The 19,226-nt window shown below is 44.5% G+C and overlaps 3 protein-coding genes across 5 annotated transcripts; 1 reads left to right on the top strand and 2 right to left on the bottom strand.

Annotated features, from left to right (window-relative positions):
• Positions 1-3,161: 3,161 nt before the first annotated feature.
• Positions 3,162-8,582, bottom strand: LOC100283716 (uncharacterized). Its single transcript, NM_001156615.3, has 17 exons — positions 8,408-8,582; positions 8,213-8,277; positions 7,749-7,838; positions 7,578-7,664; positions 7,428-7,487; positions 7,277-7,327; positions 7,084-7,179; positions 6,670-6,735; positions 6,370-6,587; positions 5,972-6,068; positions 5,483-5,569; positions 5,166-5,300; positions 4,973-5,077; positions 4,604-4,732; positions 4,415-4,518; positions 3,593-3,683; positions 3,162-3,504 (listed from the first exon to the last, which is right to left on the bottom strand). The coding sequence occupies exons 1-17, from the start codon at positions 8,478-8,480 to the stop codon at positions 3,421-3,423; spliced, it is 1,638 nt and encodes a 545-aa protein (NP_001150087.1). The 5' UTR covers positions 8,481-8,582; the 3' UTR covers positions 3,162-3,420.
• A 1,284-nt stretch (positions 8,583-9,866) lies between these two features.
• LOC100279188 (E3 ubiquitin-protein ligase XBAT32) lies at positions 9,867-14,265 on the bottom strand. 3 transcript variants are annotated; one of them, XM_023302196.2, is made up of 11 exons: positions 13,532-14,265; positions 12,946-13,249; positions 12,802-12,861; positions 12,638-12,709; positions 12,372-12,547; positions 12,129-12,289; positions 11,703-11,761; positions 11,574-11,620; positions 11,338-11,478; positions 10,953-11,044; positions 9,867-10,620 (listed from the first exon to the last, which is right to left on the bottom strand). In XM_023302196.2, the coding sequence occupies exons 2-11, from the start codon at positions 13,138-13,140 to the stop codon at positions 10,130-10,132; spliced, it is 1,494 nt and encodes a 497-aa protein (XP_023157964.1). In that variant the 5' UTR covers positions 13,141-13,249; positions 13,532-14,265; the 3' UTR covers positions 9,867-10,129. The 3 variants fall into 3 exon arrangements, with proteins under 3 accessions (XP_023157964.1, XP_008677061.1, NP_001145684.2); XM_008678839.4 differs by having other exon boundaries at positions 12,946-13,324; NM_001152212.2 differs by having other exon boundaries at positions 9,881-10,620; positions 12,946-13,179; positions 13,532-14,168.
• Positions 14,266-17,204: 2,939 nt separating this feature from the next.
• On the top strand, positions 17,205-18,497 carry LOC100193532 (receptor like protein 57). The gene has a single exon (NM_001138643.1). It carries the CDS (start codon positions 17,259-17,261, stop codon positions 18,099-18,101), a length of 843 nt encoding a protein of 280 aa, NP_001132115.1. The 5' UTR covers positions 17,205-17,258; the 3' UTR covers positions 18,102-18,497.
• Positions 18,498-19,226: the final 729 nt, after the last annotated feature.

The following is a 19,226-nucleotide window of genomic DNA, read 5'->3' on the forward strand; positions in this document are numbered from 1 at the left end:
TACTTCTAGTAGATAAGAGATAGATTACAGTAAGCATGTCAAATGGTGGAATCCAATGTAGTTCTACTACAAAACACCAGTTATATGTCCATTCAGGACTGATCGTTACCATTTGACTTATAATGTATACCATACTCGTCAAGGGACTATCTCGAGTCAATTCAGCGACTATGAGTATTCATAATTCTGAGAGATGTATGCAACACAAGCATAAAGGTCCTAGACAGGACAGGCAAAGTGGTTCGACGGGAACACACAATGGTTCTCACACCAACATAGTGAAAATTTTCTCAGAATAACCTCTCGGTATACTCGCAACTTCGTGTTGCTAGAGACTACATGTCCTTTTATCTCATAGTTTGCTTCATGTCATTCAGCAACAAAGAAAGCAATGTGCTAACATCTGGTTGAGCAATGTATGACTGAGATTTCTGGTCATAAATTATTTAGTAAGGTCTTTTTGCTTACTAATAGAATCTTAATATGTGATGTCTTCTATGCCAAAAAGGCTTTCATACATTATATTATATATCTTCGGGTTACTTCAGGTAAATCTTTATGCATGAGAGGAGCAGAGAATTAACTTATCTATGTTTCATTGTATTTTAATTTAATTTCCCAGATTTCCAAGCACTATAGAGCTTGATATAATTGTTATGGCCACTTGGCGATATATATAAATATATGATGCCACACAAAACAATCAAATAAAAATATAGAGTTAAACAACATTGTTTACGAAGGTTGCGCTATGCTGTGACTTCAGGGGCTCGAATAATCCACTACATTCCACGTGAGTACAAGCTCCAGCGTATCTGGCGTCAACGTGTGTGTGGCCATCAAGGCTACGACAACGAATAAGCCTCCGTAACAAGCGCAACAGGCGCAATTGTGGCTCGATAGTCGGGGTACAGGATAAGTCCACGCAACGTGCGCAACAGACGCAATTGTGGCTCGCTGATCATGGCGGTCGAACCGTGCCTGCAGGGCATGCAAAAAATTCGCGACTCGGTGATGGCGGTCCGACTCAACGGGAGTGGTCCGACTAAGTGAGAGTACAACATAGCAATCACATGACGCAGCCAAGTTCGTACGACACAAATAATGTGTCGTGTTGCCAGGGCGCAACCAATGCTCGCCAATGCCATAACTCAACCAATTAACAACAAAGTCTGATCGACATGTTTGAGTACCCACTACAGTTTAATCGCTCGATATGAGTCCAAAAGCTCAACATAATATAAATATTTAGAGCGATTTAAATATACACAATATAGAGTTTACATGCATTTTAATATTTTCTGCTAAATATCTACCACGATAAATAAAAGCAGAAAAATAAACACCAAAATTAATGCATGAGCATAACACATCAGGTGTAAAAGGCGACTTCCTTGTATGTAAGCATGCATTTTTTAGTAATTAATTACTACAGGAAATAATTAATTAAGATACATACTGCAGCAGAAAGCATGCCTTATTCTATTTATTATTTGCATCCATAAAATATTATAGAAAAATCACATATGTAATTATCCGCATCCGCTCATGTTGTACGTGGGCGTCCCTAGCCGTTTCTGGTTGGTCAAACGGAAGTGGTCCCTCACCTTTTTTCACGGCAAGAAACGAGTGCTGGACGGAGCCGTTCAGTGCAATGCAACATAAAACATGCTTTATTCTATTTATTATTTGCAACATAAAATAAATAGAATAAATCATATGGAGGATGCGTATAAATTAAAATTAGACCTACTTAATTCAACGAGAATTAATAGGTAAAATGGTAATTTTTTTCTAACCGCATGCACCCATGCGCCACTAGGTGTGGAAGGCGTGTGTGGCCACCAACTAGATCCATCTTTTTAGCAGCTCCTTTGACCGGGTACTCTCTTTTTTTATCGGGACTGGATCTGACCGCTTTCGACGGACGACGGACATCGGACGACACATTGCACTATCGCGCTACGGTGTTGCGGGACTGGACGGTAGCGACGCTTGCCCGGGCGCAACACCACGACGGTGATGGCAGTTCGTCGCTCACGGTTCACAGCACTTGCACAACAACATAGCAAGAACAGTAAACATATCGTTCTATTGTGTAGAGGGAGAATCGAAGTCTGTCGCGTAGGACAGTTCGGCTAGGCCGAGGGACCTGCCGGCTTGATAGAGAGTTGATGCCGATCGGATCCGCAGCAACGTCGAGGTAGAGCGTGCTGATAACGTGTTGAGAACTACGTTACCACGGATCACCAGATCCGCTCCCTTCCCTCCCGTCAGCAGTAGAGGCGCAAGAAGATGTAGAGAACCCGTCTTCCTTCCCATAAGCACGACAGAGGAAACACACGAGACACTGGATATAGGGTTGGGCCTCTGGCCTCTTTCTGATCTATATATTATGAGGGGGTGTACAGGTTTATTATATAGAGATGTGAGACCCCTCAGGGACAAAGCAGATATTTGCCCACATAACCCTAACTAGGGTTACTTAACATCGCCACCACCGTCTTTCAGTTCAACAGCGGCCCCACCATCCTTCCTGGAAGCCATCGTTCCTCCACATGGTTCCTTGTAAGGCGAGCGGGTCGAGAAGCAACAGCCGCAACTGGTGTGTCATGCTGCTGCTGCTGCACGACCTCGGCCACCACGACATCGCCTTCAATGGCCGTTGAGGCCTTCGTTGGACCAAAGTCATCACGTATCTTGGCGCCCTCTTCTTCCTCTCCGCAAGTAACTAACAACACAACCAGCGGCAGTGGCGGTGACAGCAGCTGGCTACCTGGCTCCTCTACTGCAAGGGTGTGCATCCGTCATGGGCTTGTTAAGGCGCCCAACATGGATCGATGTGAGTCGCCTAAGCTAGGTGTTCATTTAGTTTTTAAGCTACTAATACATACTGTCCTGCAGCAGGACGATCTATTCTTGTAGCGAATTTAGTGCCTTCTATACTTTCGAGGACGATCCATTTTGGAGGGAATTTAGTGCTCTTATATACTTTAGATCACCATCCATACACATGAATCTTCAGGTCACTTGGGATTCTCAAGGTTGCTTCGATGGTGCTACTATGCTTTGCTTCTAAGCTGCAGTACAAACAGAATTCGACGAGCAGGCACAGGTTTCCCTTGTACCGAATGTATCCAGTGTTCCGCACAAGTAGTTAATCAAATAATCACTACACGAAACCATTCCATTTTCCAACTTAAATCCTTCAGATAGAACTGTTTTGGCCCCAATATACGCAAATATTTGATTCATCCGTGAGTCATCGTCACCCAACACGGATTGATACACATCCGTTCTCACTTTTCCTACAAACGAATGCTCACAGCAAGCAAAAGTAAACGATAAGTGAAAAAACAAGTGCTACATGCTATGGCAACCATCCCATGGGAGTCCACTAGCCCACTACTGGTGGGCTGCTTACTCTTCGTTACCCTCTTCTTCCTTGGTAAGCTTGATCATGTCGTCAATCCTCAGGATAGTAATGGCAGCCTCCGTGGCAAACTGCAACAGGAACAGGATAGATGATCGGAATTGGGATAAAACTCAGACATCACAAATACCATGACGAGAAAGAAACAAGAGGCCTAACCTGAATGATCTTTACTTTGCTCATCGATGGCTCTATCACGCCATACTCAAGGTTGTTGCGAATGATACCCTTAGAGAGGTCAAGGCCCATACTGCATAGCAAGGAAGTAAACTTAATGGCAATCCCAGCACATATAAGCATTATGGAAAACGAATCATACCATGTTCCTAAAATTCATCTAGGTGCAGTTGCAATGGCAAAAAGTCCAGCGTGTTGCAGTAACTAACTAATTATAAAACAAAGTTCAAAGTAAGGACCTTTAGGAAGCTTAGCACAGCGCAAGACAGTGAGATGGCATTGCATAGCTACAAATATCAAGTCAGTACATATCTTTTCCTGACGGCAGGCTAAGTAGTACATGATAGCATAAATAGAAAGCTTTCCAAGGAAATATAAAGAAATACTCGTCCACAGAACCAATGTTATCTGATCGGTTGATTAATCATGTTTAATCGGACTTAACAGTAACTGCCTAACTGGGACTGGAATAAGCGCCTCGTGGCGATGCCGATCAGGTCGATCAAATATCTGATCAGATCAATCGCATCTAATCGCGACTAGTCGGTCCGATCAGGTCACCTCGGCCCATGATGCAGTAAAGATTTTGAACAGGCTTTTATGGATGGGGCCCTTATTTTTGGCCCATTATTAACTGCTGATCAGCCGATTACTAACCGATTAATCGTGATTAGTAAGGTCTCATACGATTAGGTCTGATCAGCCAATCTGATAACATTGCACAGAACTTCAGAAATGAAACACAAGAATCAAGGGCTGTATTAATCAAATAACTGAAGACATGCCATGTCATTAGTTCATTACCTTGAATAATGTTGCTTGTCGGCCTTTGTTTGAGCAGTATGATGATATGCCCTAAGCTTTGCTACAAGCTCAGTTGCATCTTTTGCAGCATTAACAGATAGTACCTGTAGGCGCAAGGTCAGGTCATTAAAATGCTATGTTGATTTGCGAAAAAAGTAAAACTACAAGTAAAATAGAACAGATCAAAACCTTTGGTATGATTAACAAAGACTCAGCAAATTCAGCAATTGCCAATTGTTCCCGAGAACCCAGGGTTGTTGCAAGGTTCTCCAGATAAACTGACAGCGCAGCTTCAACTGCACCACCCCCAGCAACAACCTACATAGCCAATACAAAACATATTGGAGACACTAGCACCATCGATAACACAAACAATTAGAATTTGACCACTTATAATAAAAGAAAATTGCATTTTGACCAGTAATATTCCTCCAGGCATGTAAAGTCTTCAATGCACAAGCCATAGAAGAATAGGGAAAGTTCTCACTAAGCATTGACTTATTCAGCTGCAGGTAACCAGCACATGATGGCATGAAAGAGTGGAGGCAAATGAATTACCATATTTGATTCCAGGGTTCTCTTCACAATGCACAGGGCATCATGCAAGGACCGTTCAATCTCATCAAGCATGTAGTCATTTGCGCCCCTAAGTATTATAGAGACCTGCACAATGGAAAATCAATTACCATAAAATTGAATTTGTTCCTCTTACAGAAAACTTGCTTAAAATTGGTATGGAAAAAGTACAAACCGCGCTGGTGTTCTTTGTGCCTTTCACCAGAATAACATCATCGTCAGCAATTCTTTCCTCCACAACTTCATCAGCATGGCCAAGGAATGATGAATCGAATGTTTCTTCACCTTCCATGTCCGCAAAAGTAGACACCTGAAAGGTTTAATTGCTAAGCCACGTATAATACTAATAATGCAGTAAACATCATCATAATTAACACTTCATTAAACAGTCTTCTGTATTACTTTTCAAGAACCTCAAGAATTGAAGCTCTGTCACCCCCCCCCACCCCCCACACACACACGCAAACGCACAATTTTGTCATGTAAGCATACCATAGTTGCACCAGTGGCTTTGGCAACATGTCGCAAATCTTCCTTGCGCACACGCCTTACTGCAATCGCACCAGCCTCAACAAAGTACTGAAAAATGTTGCATAGCACAATAATGGAGTGATTCAGTGACAGTCATCAGGATGAGATTTCTGTACAAATATTAGCACGGAAAGATCAAAGTCCTAATAGATGTTTAAGCGACACCATCAGAATCAATTTACATCATGGAAGAGAAGCTTCATTTTGGGATCTCGAAAATCACATGAACCACAGCAGAGCAGGTAAACAAAATATTTAGAAGTGAAAACTCTGGCAAGTTTTACAAGAATTAGTTAAGTGAAACATACTACATTAGGTGTCATGCAAAAGGACAGTGCATTTGACAACCAAAACTAATAGTATGAAAGCAAAATGTGCCATTCTGTTGCAAAGTTAACCAGAGCAACTAAAAAACTAGAATCACTTCTGCCTGAATAATGAAAAACACACCTTCAAGGACATATCGTCAATTCCCTTGGTGGTCAACACAACATTAGCTCCAGCCTTGAGAATTTTCTCAATTCGCTCCTTTGTTATGTCAGATTCTCTGAGAAAAAGAGCAAGAAACATGGATGAACGTTTGAGACCTCAAATAGATTATATGGCAGACTGTGTGTTTACAGTGCTGATTCTATCAGATATAGGAAAATGAATTCTAAAGCTTAGTAACCAGGTTCTCGGATCGATGGGATCGAGGAACGGGAACGTGGTACGCGGTACGCTACTAAAACTAGGATTTAACACTGCTGGAACAAGATTGTTCCCACGTTCCCGGAACGAGGAACGTGGCCAAGTTCCCAGTTCCCGGTTACTAAGTTCTAAAGTAATGGAACACAAAATGCAAATACCTCTGACGAATCTTCTCAAGTTCCCTTGGATCAGTTACAAGAACTTGGACACCAAGTTGCATTTTTGTCTTCTGAAGGTTAAAATCAAGACAAGCAATTCTAGCAGGAGTTACTCTCGTAGGCATTCCTTGAGCTGCACGGCCTGTGTTTAGTGCATAGCCATTCAACAGATAACTATCCTTGGCGCTTTTACCATGAGCTTTCAAAATATTGATGCTCTGCAGATCAGATAAAATTATAGTTACAAGCTAAGCGAAAGGGCCTCTAGCATAATGGTTAAGGCTTACGAATTTAACTGACCTTGATTGGATATTTCACGTCTCCCTTGGCATTTGTAGTCTTCACGGCTTGAACTGCCTCAACAACCTAAGAAATCAATGACAGGAAAAGTCTACATTAAAATGTTCATAGCAATGCTAACAGAAAAATAGTTGAAACCCCAACAGTTAGATCCTGGGATAAACACACTGTCAGTTATAAATCACAAAAGAACATAACTAACAATCTCTGTTCAATATTAAACTATAAAAACACAAACCAGAGCAGAGGTAAAGACAACATCAAGTTCCAAAGGATTTTACTGTTAGTATCCACACACATCCAAATTCCAAACCGAAAGCAATACTGTGTACATGAACCAACAAGGCTAAACGAACCAGGTAGAGAACCACCTAGTTCTAAGTAACCTAAAGACAAAATGACCATAGAACTTACCAAAGTTGCAAAGAAATCACTGTCACTATTAATCAATTTCGAAGACATGCTAGTTTTTGCAGAGTTGATAAGGGATTCTTTTCCAAGTTTGTCAACCTGAAAGTGTAGATGAATATTTCAAACCAGTATGACAATAAGCATGGAAAGGGACAGCATTCTTCCAGTATTTACTCAAAATACAGCATTCTCTTACCTTGACTGCTAACTTTTCCTCAACATATTTGCAGGCTTCACGCATAGCAAGCTGGCAGAGTATAGAAAAAACATTCCACAAAGGTAAGCCATGGAAATGACCATTTAAAATTCAAATACCACTACTGTTACAACGAGACTTGGTAACACACCCTGTAGCCACTGATTATAGAGGTTGGATGGATCTTATTCTTCACAAGATCATTGCCTCTCTGACAATAAGAAAAAATCTTGTTAGTGCACGTGCAGCTGAAAACAGGTAGGGTAATTCACAATAGTGAAAAAGGTGAAAGACTAATTACCTTGAGTAACTCTGCCGCTATGATGACAACGGAAGTAGTTCCATCTCCTACCTCACGATCTTGGAGCTCAGCCAACTCAACAAGAACCTAGAAATTGATAGCAGAATATAAATAAACCGCAAAGAAGCAATCAAAACATTTTTCCCTTCATATTTTGCTGCTAGGAATCACCTTGGCGGCTGGATGCTCAACTTCCAACATCTTAAGTATGGTTGCTCCATCATTAGTGATTGTAACATCACCAATATCGTCCACTAGCATCTGTAAGAAAAATGCGCTGAATTAGTTTTCGCTTCTCCTGATTAGAGTACAGTACATACATCAGATACTCATGCTCTTACGTATTGGCTATTTCTCTCGTTTGTTAGAAACTTTTTAAAAAAAAATTGTGATGCCACTGAGTACATTCTATGAATTAATCATCCAATTTGTGGCGAGATAAAACCCAGCTAAATGTTTTCGAATCCACACCATCTTCAGCACAATGTAAGGACAATAAATACCATTATAGTGTTCTACTAATACAGATCATGAGACCATGCAGCGGTTGATAAACAAATAAAAAGTTCTGATCACCAAAGGCGGCCGGCAAGATATCTAAGCACTAAATAGATCAGAGCGGAAGGTACACATACCTTGTCGAGACCAACGGGGCCGAGCGAGGATTTGACGATGTTGGCCACCGCCCCGCAAGCCATCACTGCGATCAAACAAGCAAAACCATTAGTTAAACCAGCGCGCGGCAAGATGGCTACGCAGGCCACTAGATCTCACAAACCCCGCACGCCGCGGCGGAGTCTGGTGGCAAAAAAGGGGGCGGCGGCGGTTACCGTTCTGCGTGCGGACGTCCTGGCCGGACTGGCGCTCGCCGAGGATGTCGGGAGTTGGCGCTGTGATCGCCATGGCTGCGGCGGCGAGGTGGGAGTGGGGCCCTGGAGAGTGAAAGCAAGCCAAGCGCGAGAGGGTTCGAGGCGAAGGAGCTTGCACGCTCAAATGAGATTTTGTGCATATGACTTGTGGGCAGCCCGCAGCCTTGGATGGGGTTAGGGTTCAGTGAATCAGTGAGGCGATGGCCGATGGACTTGAGGTATGGATGGAACTGAGTGCAGCCCGTTAAGACAGAAAAAGAGGCCCATGACTTGTGTCACTCAGCCCAACTTCCCTCCGAGGACAAGGCTCACTTGCTCTTCGCGTCTCCACAGCCACACGGACACGGTTCAGAGGAAAAAATTATTGTCCCTTCCACTTTTTTTAGACTAGTTTGAAAGGACTAAAATCTCTTTCTTATTCAATTCTAGCTCCCAAATCAGTTGTTAGGGCTGGTTGGAGAGCAAGGATATAGAAAGGGTTTTGGGGCTAGTTTGTGAGGCACAAAATTAGAGGCGATTGGAGAGGGTCTCCGGTTTTTGGACTCCTAAACTAATAGGGACTAAATTTCCTTTGCTATTAAATTTTAAATGTCAAAAGAGATTTTATCTCCTCCAATCTCCTCCGTTATTTTTGCTCTCAAACTAGCCCTTGAAGGTTACTGTTCACTTCAGAAATCTAAGAGCTAGGTATTTCTACATAAATCAATAAGTGAACCTAGATTCTGTAACCTTGTTTGGTCTAGCCATTTTTCTATTGTAGACAAGAAAAAGAGTTCAATGTTTTTTTATTTTTACCATGCAAACCCCATATTTGAGGTGGAGATTAGAGCCGTGAGTTAACAGGCTAATGCCTTTTGAATGCATTACAAAATGTCACAGAATGATTACACCGGCCACATACTCGCTTTGTCGTGATACCTATTTCATTAAGAGGATAACCGATAATCGTTTACATGTGCTGAACTTGGTATCACATTGCTATGGCCCACGATATCATCAAAGACATGATGAAGTTAATGGTCCATTGCCTTTAGTGTTACTTTGCCAGTTTGCCTGTTGGTTTCAGCTCGATAGTACTGGACGGTACATAGTTTTGATGCAGTGGCTTTGTGCATGTGCTGCATGTTCTCATCCCGTTGGTTCAATGGATACAATCATCTATGTGACTATGTGAGAATAGCAGTGCTGTCCTGCTTTCTCTTATTATATGCATTCGTAGAAAGATTTTGTAGCGCCGAACCGGGGGGCTGCCTGCTGCGTTGGTGCTGGGATCGCTAAGCGGAGGGCAGCACATGGACAATTACCAGAACCACCAAAACCGCACAAGCAGCGGACGACAATGCACGGATGTAACAAAAAAATCCGTTTTGAGTTTTGAACTTTTGATGACAAGATGTAGCCAGCCAGGGGAGTGATGCACTGAAAAAACTGATTCCTTCAATTTGCATTTCATTGCCTCCCAGAAACATACAACAAACACCACGGGGTTATTTACATACCAAGGTAGTAAGCAGTTACGTGCTGCTTCTGATCAGACATATATAAGTACTCCGAATCAACAAGGAGTTGGAACCAGCGAGTTCATACCATATCGATCACAACGGTGAACATTAGATCAAACCAACCAAAAAATTGGCAAACAAAACCCGACCTCAAAAAAACGGGGGGCACAAAACCGCCAATTCAGCTGCCGGTGGCAGCAATGGGGCTGAACGTCACAGGCCAAGCTCTTCTGGTAGCCCCCTCTCTCTGGGAAGCCGACCGCCCAAGGCCAGACCCGAACCTCGAGCACCTTATGAGGCAGGGGTTCGTGTCCATGGAACCCATGCAGAACGATGGGTGCAGCTTCATCGCTGGTATCCTCTGGCAGCTCAGCGAGCGGAAGGAGGACGAGCCCATCGGCGGCAGGCGGACGCACTGGAACTCGGAGCGGCACGGATGGGCGCCGACCGGGGCGGAAGAGTCGGAGCTCACGGCTGGGCACGCCGTGCAGAACGACAGCGAGAGGCTGTTCCTCGGCAACTCTCTTATCGGGCTCGTGCCGGGGAGGGTGTTGAACGAGATGATCGGATGTCTGCAGAGAGGGCATGGTATTGCACCCGCTGGGCTCGCTGACGTGTAGCTAGTTGAGCAAAGGTATAGAGCACATCTTGTGCAGAATTCATGTTTGCAACCTGCAAACAAAGTTGTACAGAATGCTGTGAACCACCAGAGCATAAAGTGTAAAGGCTAGTAGTGCACTTGATATGAGGCTCAGACTACAACTAGTAGAATGCTAGCATTAGGGCCTGTTCAGTTTTGGTGGATTACTGGATTGAACACCCGGAACGATTCCTAGCTAGATTGTTTGTCTAATTTATATAAGGGTTGATGAGCTGGAATGATTCTTGGTCAAATCCGGCGTAAACGAACGCACCCTTAATGAGAACATCTTCCAGGTACAGATTCAGTTAGCTTGAACTGCAACGGCCAGTATTAACCATGTACTGTATATTTGGCAGCATACCTTCTGCAGCAACGGAACAGCTCCCTTCTAAGCAGACAGCACAAGGGTCGATACAAACAGGTGACTGGTTTAGATACCTCCATCCACACTCCCTAGAGAACGAAATGACACAATTCATTAGATGTTTTCTAGACAAGCAATGCAAAATGGACCACTATGATAGGCTGACAAGTGTTGGAACTCATACTACATGGTCAGGAAAACAATTTAAGGGAAAGCGTTCATAATTAGGCAACTATAGGGAGTATACAGATGAACAAGATCACATGGCAACCTATAAGAAACAATGAGCAGTAACCAGTAAATTACTATTTAAGCCATGCAGGCGACAAGACCAGGGAACTAATGGCACATAGCTGCATAACTAAATTAGAGACATGGTCACCTGGCAATGTTCATGATACTCATGAGTGGAAGACAGAGATAAGGTGAAGGAAGAGTGTGTATCCGACCCTCTGGTTCTCTACTTAAGATTTCTTCAACTGAATTTCTTTGCCAGGAACGAGCCACCATTAAAGGGGTCCATCTGCATAACAGAAACGAACATGTACTTAGACAAATCATAGTGCTAACAACAATAGCAAAGGCTATTTGCCATGTGGCAGAGGTTGGGAATCGCACCCGCTAGCATTTTGCACAGCAATGCAAGCCCCTCGAGCAATTAGGAGCTGCAGTGAAGAAATCCTTATCAGTAAACAGTTAAAGGAATTAGCCAAACATTTGAACAGAATTCAGACTAGCAGAACATACCTGACAACAGACAGCATTTCCACCACAAGCAGCATAGTGAAGTGGGGTGCTACCGGCCCCTGCCACATTGAAGCCAAAGTACTTTTCAAACAACGCGACGAACTAAATGACAACATAGCAGGCAAATACTCCACTTAATAAAGTGGCATATCTTAATATGTGACAACAAGTGAACAGTAAAGTACAGAGCTGAATGGTGTGGATTTGCAGAAAAGATTAGGAGCAACATGGTAAGATTTTTCAAGCCAGTAAAGGGGCTAGGTCCACTCAGGCCATGAGCATATGTACAAATTGCACACAGAAAACAACATTTGGAACCATTTCAAGACAAAGAATCATATAGGTTGGTGTTGATTTGCTTACAAGTTCTCACCAAGGTTAAGCACTTACAACAAGAGTATGCGACCAAAAAGGCAAAAGTGATACCTATTAAGTCTATAGTTGTTCCATCCTCAATAGTGACCTCAGAAACAGATGCCCCTAAGTCCAGCAACAATTGCACGCACTCTACATGCCCGTTTAATGCTGCCATATGAAGTGGGGTTAAGCCTCCATCCGCCTTCTGATTCACCATCTTGACCAAAGCACTGGTAACAAAGACATACTATCACATGATTTGTGCACTAAAATAAACTAGTACAGAGAAAACATGCTAGCTATCCAGCATACTCATGATCAAAATCAGCAGTTGAATCTTCTTCAGATGACTTATGATTCACCAGGGTGCAGAAATTCGGTACGCTTGGAACATAATCTGCAAGCACAAGACGGAGGCATCGGGCATGACCATGCAGTGCAGCAAAATGGAGAGCAGTTCCACCGTTCAGATAATCTGTCCTGTGCACCTGTATACCATTTTGCCAAATTAGACCAAGGCAAGATATCCGACAAACTGTAAGAAATGTTGTTGTTGAATGAAGAGGAAAAAAACTCACATTTGCATTGAAGAGTATCAGTGTCTGAACAACCTCCCAGTGGCCATATTGGCATGCTTGCATCAAAGCAGTCTATATAGAATTAGCAAAGCATACTCTGAGATATAACTATGCCATCTATCACGCACAATCTCAATACACTTAGCCTTAGAAATTAACTGTACCTGCCCCCTGTAATTCCTAAGGTTGATCTCAACACCGGATTCAAGCAACAGAGAGACAATCTGAACATCCAAAGAACAAACATATTTGAATGCAAATAGTATGACTCTTATGATGATGCTTCTCTGGAGGACAAACGACATTACCTCATGGTGGCCTTGCGCCGCGGCATAGTGCAGCGGTGAGTTCCGGCCGCCGAACGTGGAGTACCGGGCAAGGCGAGGGTTGTATTGGAGGAGTGCGCGTGCCTCCTGCAGGTCGCCGTCGCGGGCAGCTGAGACAAGACGCTCACCGGAAGCAGAGCACCCAAAGGAGTTGCCCACAAGGCTGAGGAACCCCATGGATGCCCAAGAGGAGGCCCACACGGCACAGCGCCCTGTCTTGAGGGCACACAGGAAAACCTTGTAGTAGATGCCTCCAAATTTTCTCAATCTTCCATGATGCTGCTGCCTGCCGCAAACCGCATTACAGGAAGATCACGAGACAGGCCCAACTGAGGCATGCGGAAGTGGATGATCTCTCAAGCTAACGGCAAGAAAGACCTGATTTTAGCGGCGAAAACAACAACAAAAAAGCTAGGAACGCAACAGGTTGACTTGAAAAGTCCAGCATAATGCTGCCAAATGGCAACGACTCCTCCAAACAATTGGAACGAAATAGACTTTTTCACATAAACCAAAAATCGAGGGTTGAAGGATGCAGAATTGTTTGGGGAAAATCACAAGAACGCACCTTTGGACCTGCCCTGCCCCAAATCGTCGGTCCGGGACGAGCTAGACGGCGCCGAGACCAGCAACTCGCTCCTCTAAATCAGGGCGAATCCCCGCAGTTAAAAAAAGAGAGAGACCAGAGAGAGAGTGAGATTGATGAGAGACGAGACAAGCGCGACGGCCGCCTCGAGTCCTCCTCCACAGCGCCCACGATTCCAGCGAGGGCGCTGGGGCGTCGAATCCTGGGGCCACGCCAAGGGCGATTCGCAACGAAGCCTTGCGATTTGGGCGGGGACAAGGAAGGAGAAAGAAATAATGATCTTGATTGGGACCGCGACGTGGAGATGCAGGCAGCGGCCAAAAATCTCCACGCCTCAGGTCACCCCCGGTCCGTATTGCTGGCGTGCCGCTCCAAATCTGTGTTGTTCCCCCACTTCTTTGATCTGAAAACACGAAGCGTGGTGGTTGCTGCAATTAAGAGGAGCCGATGATTAGCAAGCACTGGGACGAAGCGGCGTTGGTGTAGTCGAAGCTCGTTGGCAAGAAAATCCAGTGGGTGGCTAATGCGAGGAACCAAGGACGCGATGCGAGTTTTTTTTTTCTCTCCCTTGTTTTTAGGTTTCCAACATGGAGATCACTTTCATGTTGTTCCTTTCTTGTGACTGACTGATTGTTTGGAAAAAAATTATCAACACCCCCATATGCAAACGCGCTTCTTTAGAGTCTCTCACACTCACCATCCATATACCCAAAAAAATAAATCAAAATTTGTAACTTAACATCTTTATAATTTGTTTTTCTTTTATTTATGTAGGCCTCCAGATAATAAGATGATAGATGTGAGGCGTTGTAAAAAAAAAATGCTCTTTGGGCTTTTCTAGATGGATTAGAGTATTCAGCACGGCGTGGCCCACGGCTGTCTTTAATAGATCCTCTATCATATCTTATATTTTAAATTTCACTCTAAAAAGTGTGATCTACAATTTTATATCCTCTATTTTACACTACCGGCTCAAGACAGTCTAATATATGTGTGCTCTGTGATGCGATATGACATAGACTTAGCATATGTACGAGGAGTATATACTAGTATTCTAGTGGTTAGCGTGCGATCAAGTTTTTCCATTAAAACAGCGCTTTTTCAGATATGAACGAATTTTCGGAAAAGGTAAAACCCATTTGCTCACATTTCAATGTCTAGCACAGCAGGATTCGTGACCCGGACTAATCATATGGTGGTGCTTTTTGTCAGTGTAGCATGACTCTGATTAGATCTAGCAGCGAGGTTGGGACTTGGGAGTTGTTGATGCAACAGACAACAGTGACCTAAATAGCAGCAGAACATGTGTCGACAAACGACAATTGCATGGAGTGGAGGAACAGTCGAAACAGATTGCTGTTGGAAACGTAGACAATCACCTGCGAAATCAGTAAGCGCTGGAGAAAAGTGCTTGCAGTACAAGACGGGAAACGACACCACAGGCTTAATTTTAGCATAATGGCTTTTCTAATGAGGCAAATCTTCCTTCTTACTTCTAGGAGTGCTGGTCGCTTCGGATAAAACCCGGCTAGCTGTTTGAACTGATGTAGTTGTAATTTATAGAAACCAAAACAGTAAAAAACGATACGGATTAAAATAAAGCGAACAGGTTGCTTAGCGCCCAACAAATTTTTTGTATAGCCAGGAAACCCAATCAACTCTCTCCCACATACGTTTGGACAGTGAAGTTTTTTTTATATCCTGCCTTGACGATTTTATAATATATGCAAGTTGCAAGTTGGAGTCTTCTCCTCAACGTTTAATAAATACAGATAACAACAACTTACTGAAATAGCAACATGACACCTATAGGGGGTGTTTGGTTTAAGGAATCACTACATCCAAATTGAGGTGGTGCATCATGGGTTCATTCCTCAAATTTGGTGGGATGACCATATTCCTCATATTAGAACTAACTAATTAACTATGAGGAATGATGTGGTGATGGATCAACTCATTCCATTCCACAAACCAAACAAAAATAGTGAGTAGTGAGAAGATGATGGACTAGCTCATTCCTTAAACCAAACACCCTAATAGTTTTTGGTTCGGGTCATCGTCAGATGGTATTTGAAACAGGATCATCACTTTCAGGTTCAGGTAGGGCAGATTGGGAGGAGCAATATATGGGCCGGGCCGTCGAAAACCGCTGTGACAGTGGGCTTTCTTGCCGCCTCTGCAGGCCGAGCCCGATGGCAGCTTCCTTCCTCTGCTGCGTCGGCGACACTGTCCCTGCAACACTGCATGCTCCATAAGCCCATATTCTCCTTCGATTCTTTTGCCACCAGCAGGCCTCGTCTCTTGCCACTAGCTTTGACGTTGATTGAGTTGTCTTCTTTGCAATTGCTGCATTGAATGACATTTACCTTTATGAACCCCAACGGTGGGGGATCCATCCTGGCGCCAACATTAAAGCAAGTTTAGAACACAAACAGAGCATTTGGTTTTAGTTTTTTAGAAGAATTGAGAGCTTATATATTGCCATCTATGTGCTGTCTTGTCTTTATTGAAAAATGTCTATCAAGACTAAGGGGGTGTTTGGTTTCTAGGGACTAATTTTTAGTCCCTACATTTTATTCTATTTTAGTTCCAAAATTGCCAAATATGGAAACTAAAACTCTATTTTAATTTCTATATTTGACAATTTATATACTAAAATGGAATAAAATGAAGGGACTAAACATTAGTCCCTTGAAACCAAACATCCTCTAAGAAACATCTGAGTGGAGAAACAGATAACAGGGATGGATGGACATTACTGAAGCAGCAATACAGTACCGTATTCTTCAACCAGTGGTTCCTTTGTCGGGTGAGTTCGTGAAGGGTCGTCAGTTGAAAGAGACACGTTAAGACCTCTCAAGAAAAGTGTCGGGTTTTAGGGTTTAAGGTCGACAAACAACGAGCTGTTACTTAAAGAGAGACGTTACAAGACCAACCTGAATAGAGCCAAACAGAAGACAATTAATTAGTCTCTCAAGCAAACTGTCACTGACCAGATGTTTCGAGCCCACGATCTGCTGCTGTTTACTCTGCACATCCGAGCGATATTTCAAATATTAAACCTGCCCACTGATTGATCCTAGTTAAGCCAGCAGCTGGCTTGGCAGCAGCATGAAGTTCTTCACTTGCGTTAGATTCCCTGCTGCTGTGCTGCACAGATCTTTAGCTGAATGGTTGCTCCAGGAAGGGCGGCATCTTCCCGTAGTGCTAGTCCTCCACGTGTTTGCTGCTTCTTCTCCAGAAAACGGAGCCAGAAGACGTCGCGGCCGAGCACGCCCCGCCTGGTTTGAGGCCGCCGCCTCGTTCCCGCCCGACTGACACAGCCGCCGCCTCGTTCCCACCACGACCGCTGCGCCAGCTTGTTCTTGTTCCCGCCGCCACTCACGACGTGCCACGGCCGTGCAGCACGGGCGCCCGCAGCAGCGTCGCCATCGCATCGAGCTTCTAGGATTAACCGAGAACAGGCGACAGCGAGAGGTGGCTGGAAGGAGCGGCCGAGCGGCGGTGGACGGGCCTGGAGCTGGACTGGGCGAGAGTGGGCATGATGGCGCGTGCGACGGGAAGAGTGAGACAGGCCCACATGTCGGCTTTCTTTTTGCGAGGAGAGGTAAAGTAGGACTGTTGGAGAAGACAGACAGATGACAAGCTCGAAGCTCTCCAGAATCTCCACTCCCGGAGTGAGTTCCCCACCACCGTCTCCAAAGTCCAAATGTCCCGTCACCACCACTTCGCCGCCGCCATCGCTGTCGTGCTCATCCTCTTCGCGCCGCCTCCTTGCGCCGGCGACCCTAACGACGAGCGTTGCCTGACCCACCTCCACCAGTCCCTCTCCAATCCCTCCGGCGGTCTCAACTGGACCAAGGCGGCGATCTCCGCGCCGTGCGATGGTTTCTTCTCGCACCTCCAGGGCGTGACCTGCAACAACGGGCGCGTGTACAAGCTAGCCCTCCCGGAGCTCTCGCTCGGGGGCACCGTCCCGCCGGAGCTCTCCAACTGCACCAACCTCCAGTCGCTGGACCTCTCCGCCAACGCGCTGTCCGGCGCCATCCCGACGGAGCTCTCCGCGCTGCTGAACCTCGCCGTGCTCAACCTGTCCGCGAATGCGCTGTCCGGCGCCATCCCGCGGGAGCTCGCCAGCTGCGCCTACCTCAACGTCATAGATCTCCATGGCAACCAGCTGTCCGGTCCCATCCCCGACGAGCTCGGCCTCCTCGTCCGGCTCTCAGCCTTCGACGTCTCCCACAACCGCCTCTCGGGCCCCATCCCCGTGCTCCTTGCCAACCGCACCGGCGCCGGCACGGCAGCCGTCGGGACGGCGAGGTTCAATGCCAGCTCCTTCGTAGGGAACAAGGGCTTGTATGGGTACCCGCTGCCGCCGATGCGGACGCGGGGGCTCTCCGTGCTCGCCATCGCTGGCATCGGCCTTGGCAGCGGGCTGCTCAGCCTTGTGCTCAGCTTCTCCGCCGTGTGTCTGTGGCTCCGTGCCACGGACCGGACGGCCACCATCTCTGGAGAGGAGGGCAAGATCTCCCAGCTCATGCCGGACTACTGAATCCATTCAAAGGTTGCATCTTTGGACATTATATAATTCTTTGGAATTGAACTGAACCCGAGAGATTTTCATGTCGGCCTGCAACAGAGGTTCCATTCTGGGTAGAGTTTGGGTGGATTCTTGAAGCCAAGATTGCTGGAACGGGATCCGATGAGCATAGCAGACATCTCGCTGGTTGTGTCAGTAGTGGATTTTCTAATCTAATTGGAGACCGAAATTGCTGTAATAACTTCTTCTTTTTTTTGGTTGTGTGCGTCTTTTCTTTTGTGGTTTTATTTACTGTTTGGCAGTGACAGTTGGATTTGTGCTTATGCTGAGGAATATTTGTCGGTAGACAACTGAAATTTGCTCCTTCCGAAGGCAGCGTACTTCCGAGCCATTGGCAATTTTGTCATTATCATTTGTGGGCTTCGCCAGTATGCCATCGGACCCACAAATCATAGACACAGACGGTCCCACCAGTCATAGACACGGGATGGCATAATAACAGACAGCCAAATTTGAGAGTGGCAAAATAGCAAATTTCTCCCGTACTTCCATCCTTTTATTTTTTTTCTCACTCTCTTTAGTTTATTTCTAGTATTAAAGTACTACCTTCATCCTAAATTAAAATTTGTTAACATTTAATATATATGTTTTAGATTTATCATTAACTATTTAAATATAGATATAAAAATCAAGAGTTAAAAAGACAGATGGAGTAGATAATTTTCTCCATCTACCATTAAGATGGATGGATGTCTAATGACATATTAAAGGATCCTTGAATCGAGGACAAGTTCTTTTCAAGATTGTTTGATGCATGTTTTATTAATTTTAAAATTGTAGGATCATATGTAGGAAACTAAAAAAAGGATGAAATATTTTTTGTTTCCATTATCAAATTAGGTTAGGTTAGACCAGCCCCGTTACGGGTGCTTAGAATAGTCGTGTTGTTTATGACCTTTCCATAAATAGAAGTGAGTCGAAGGACCGTTCTTTATTTGTATCACTATATAATCCATCCATTCAAATTTTTTAAAACTTATCCAACTATATCACCATTTATACTCGTAAGCTTCACTAAATCCATCAAACAAATTATACCTAGATTTAACATATCATCAAAACCAACGATTCATATCA

Source organism: Zea mays, chromosome 4, assembly GCF_902167145.1.
Source record: "Zea mays cultivar B73 chromosome 4, Zm-B73-REFERENCE-NAM-5.0, whole genome shotgun sequence".
NCBI classification, from domain to species: Eukaryota; Viridiplantae; Streptophyta; class Magnoliopsida; order Poales; family Poaceae; genus Zea; species Zea mays.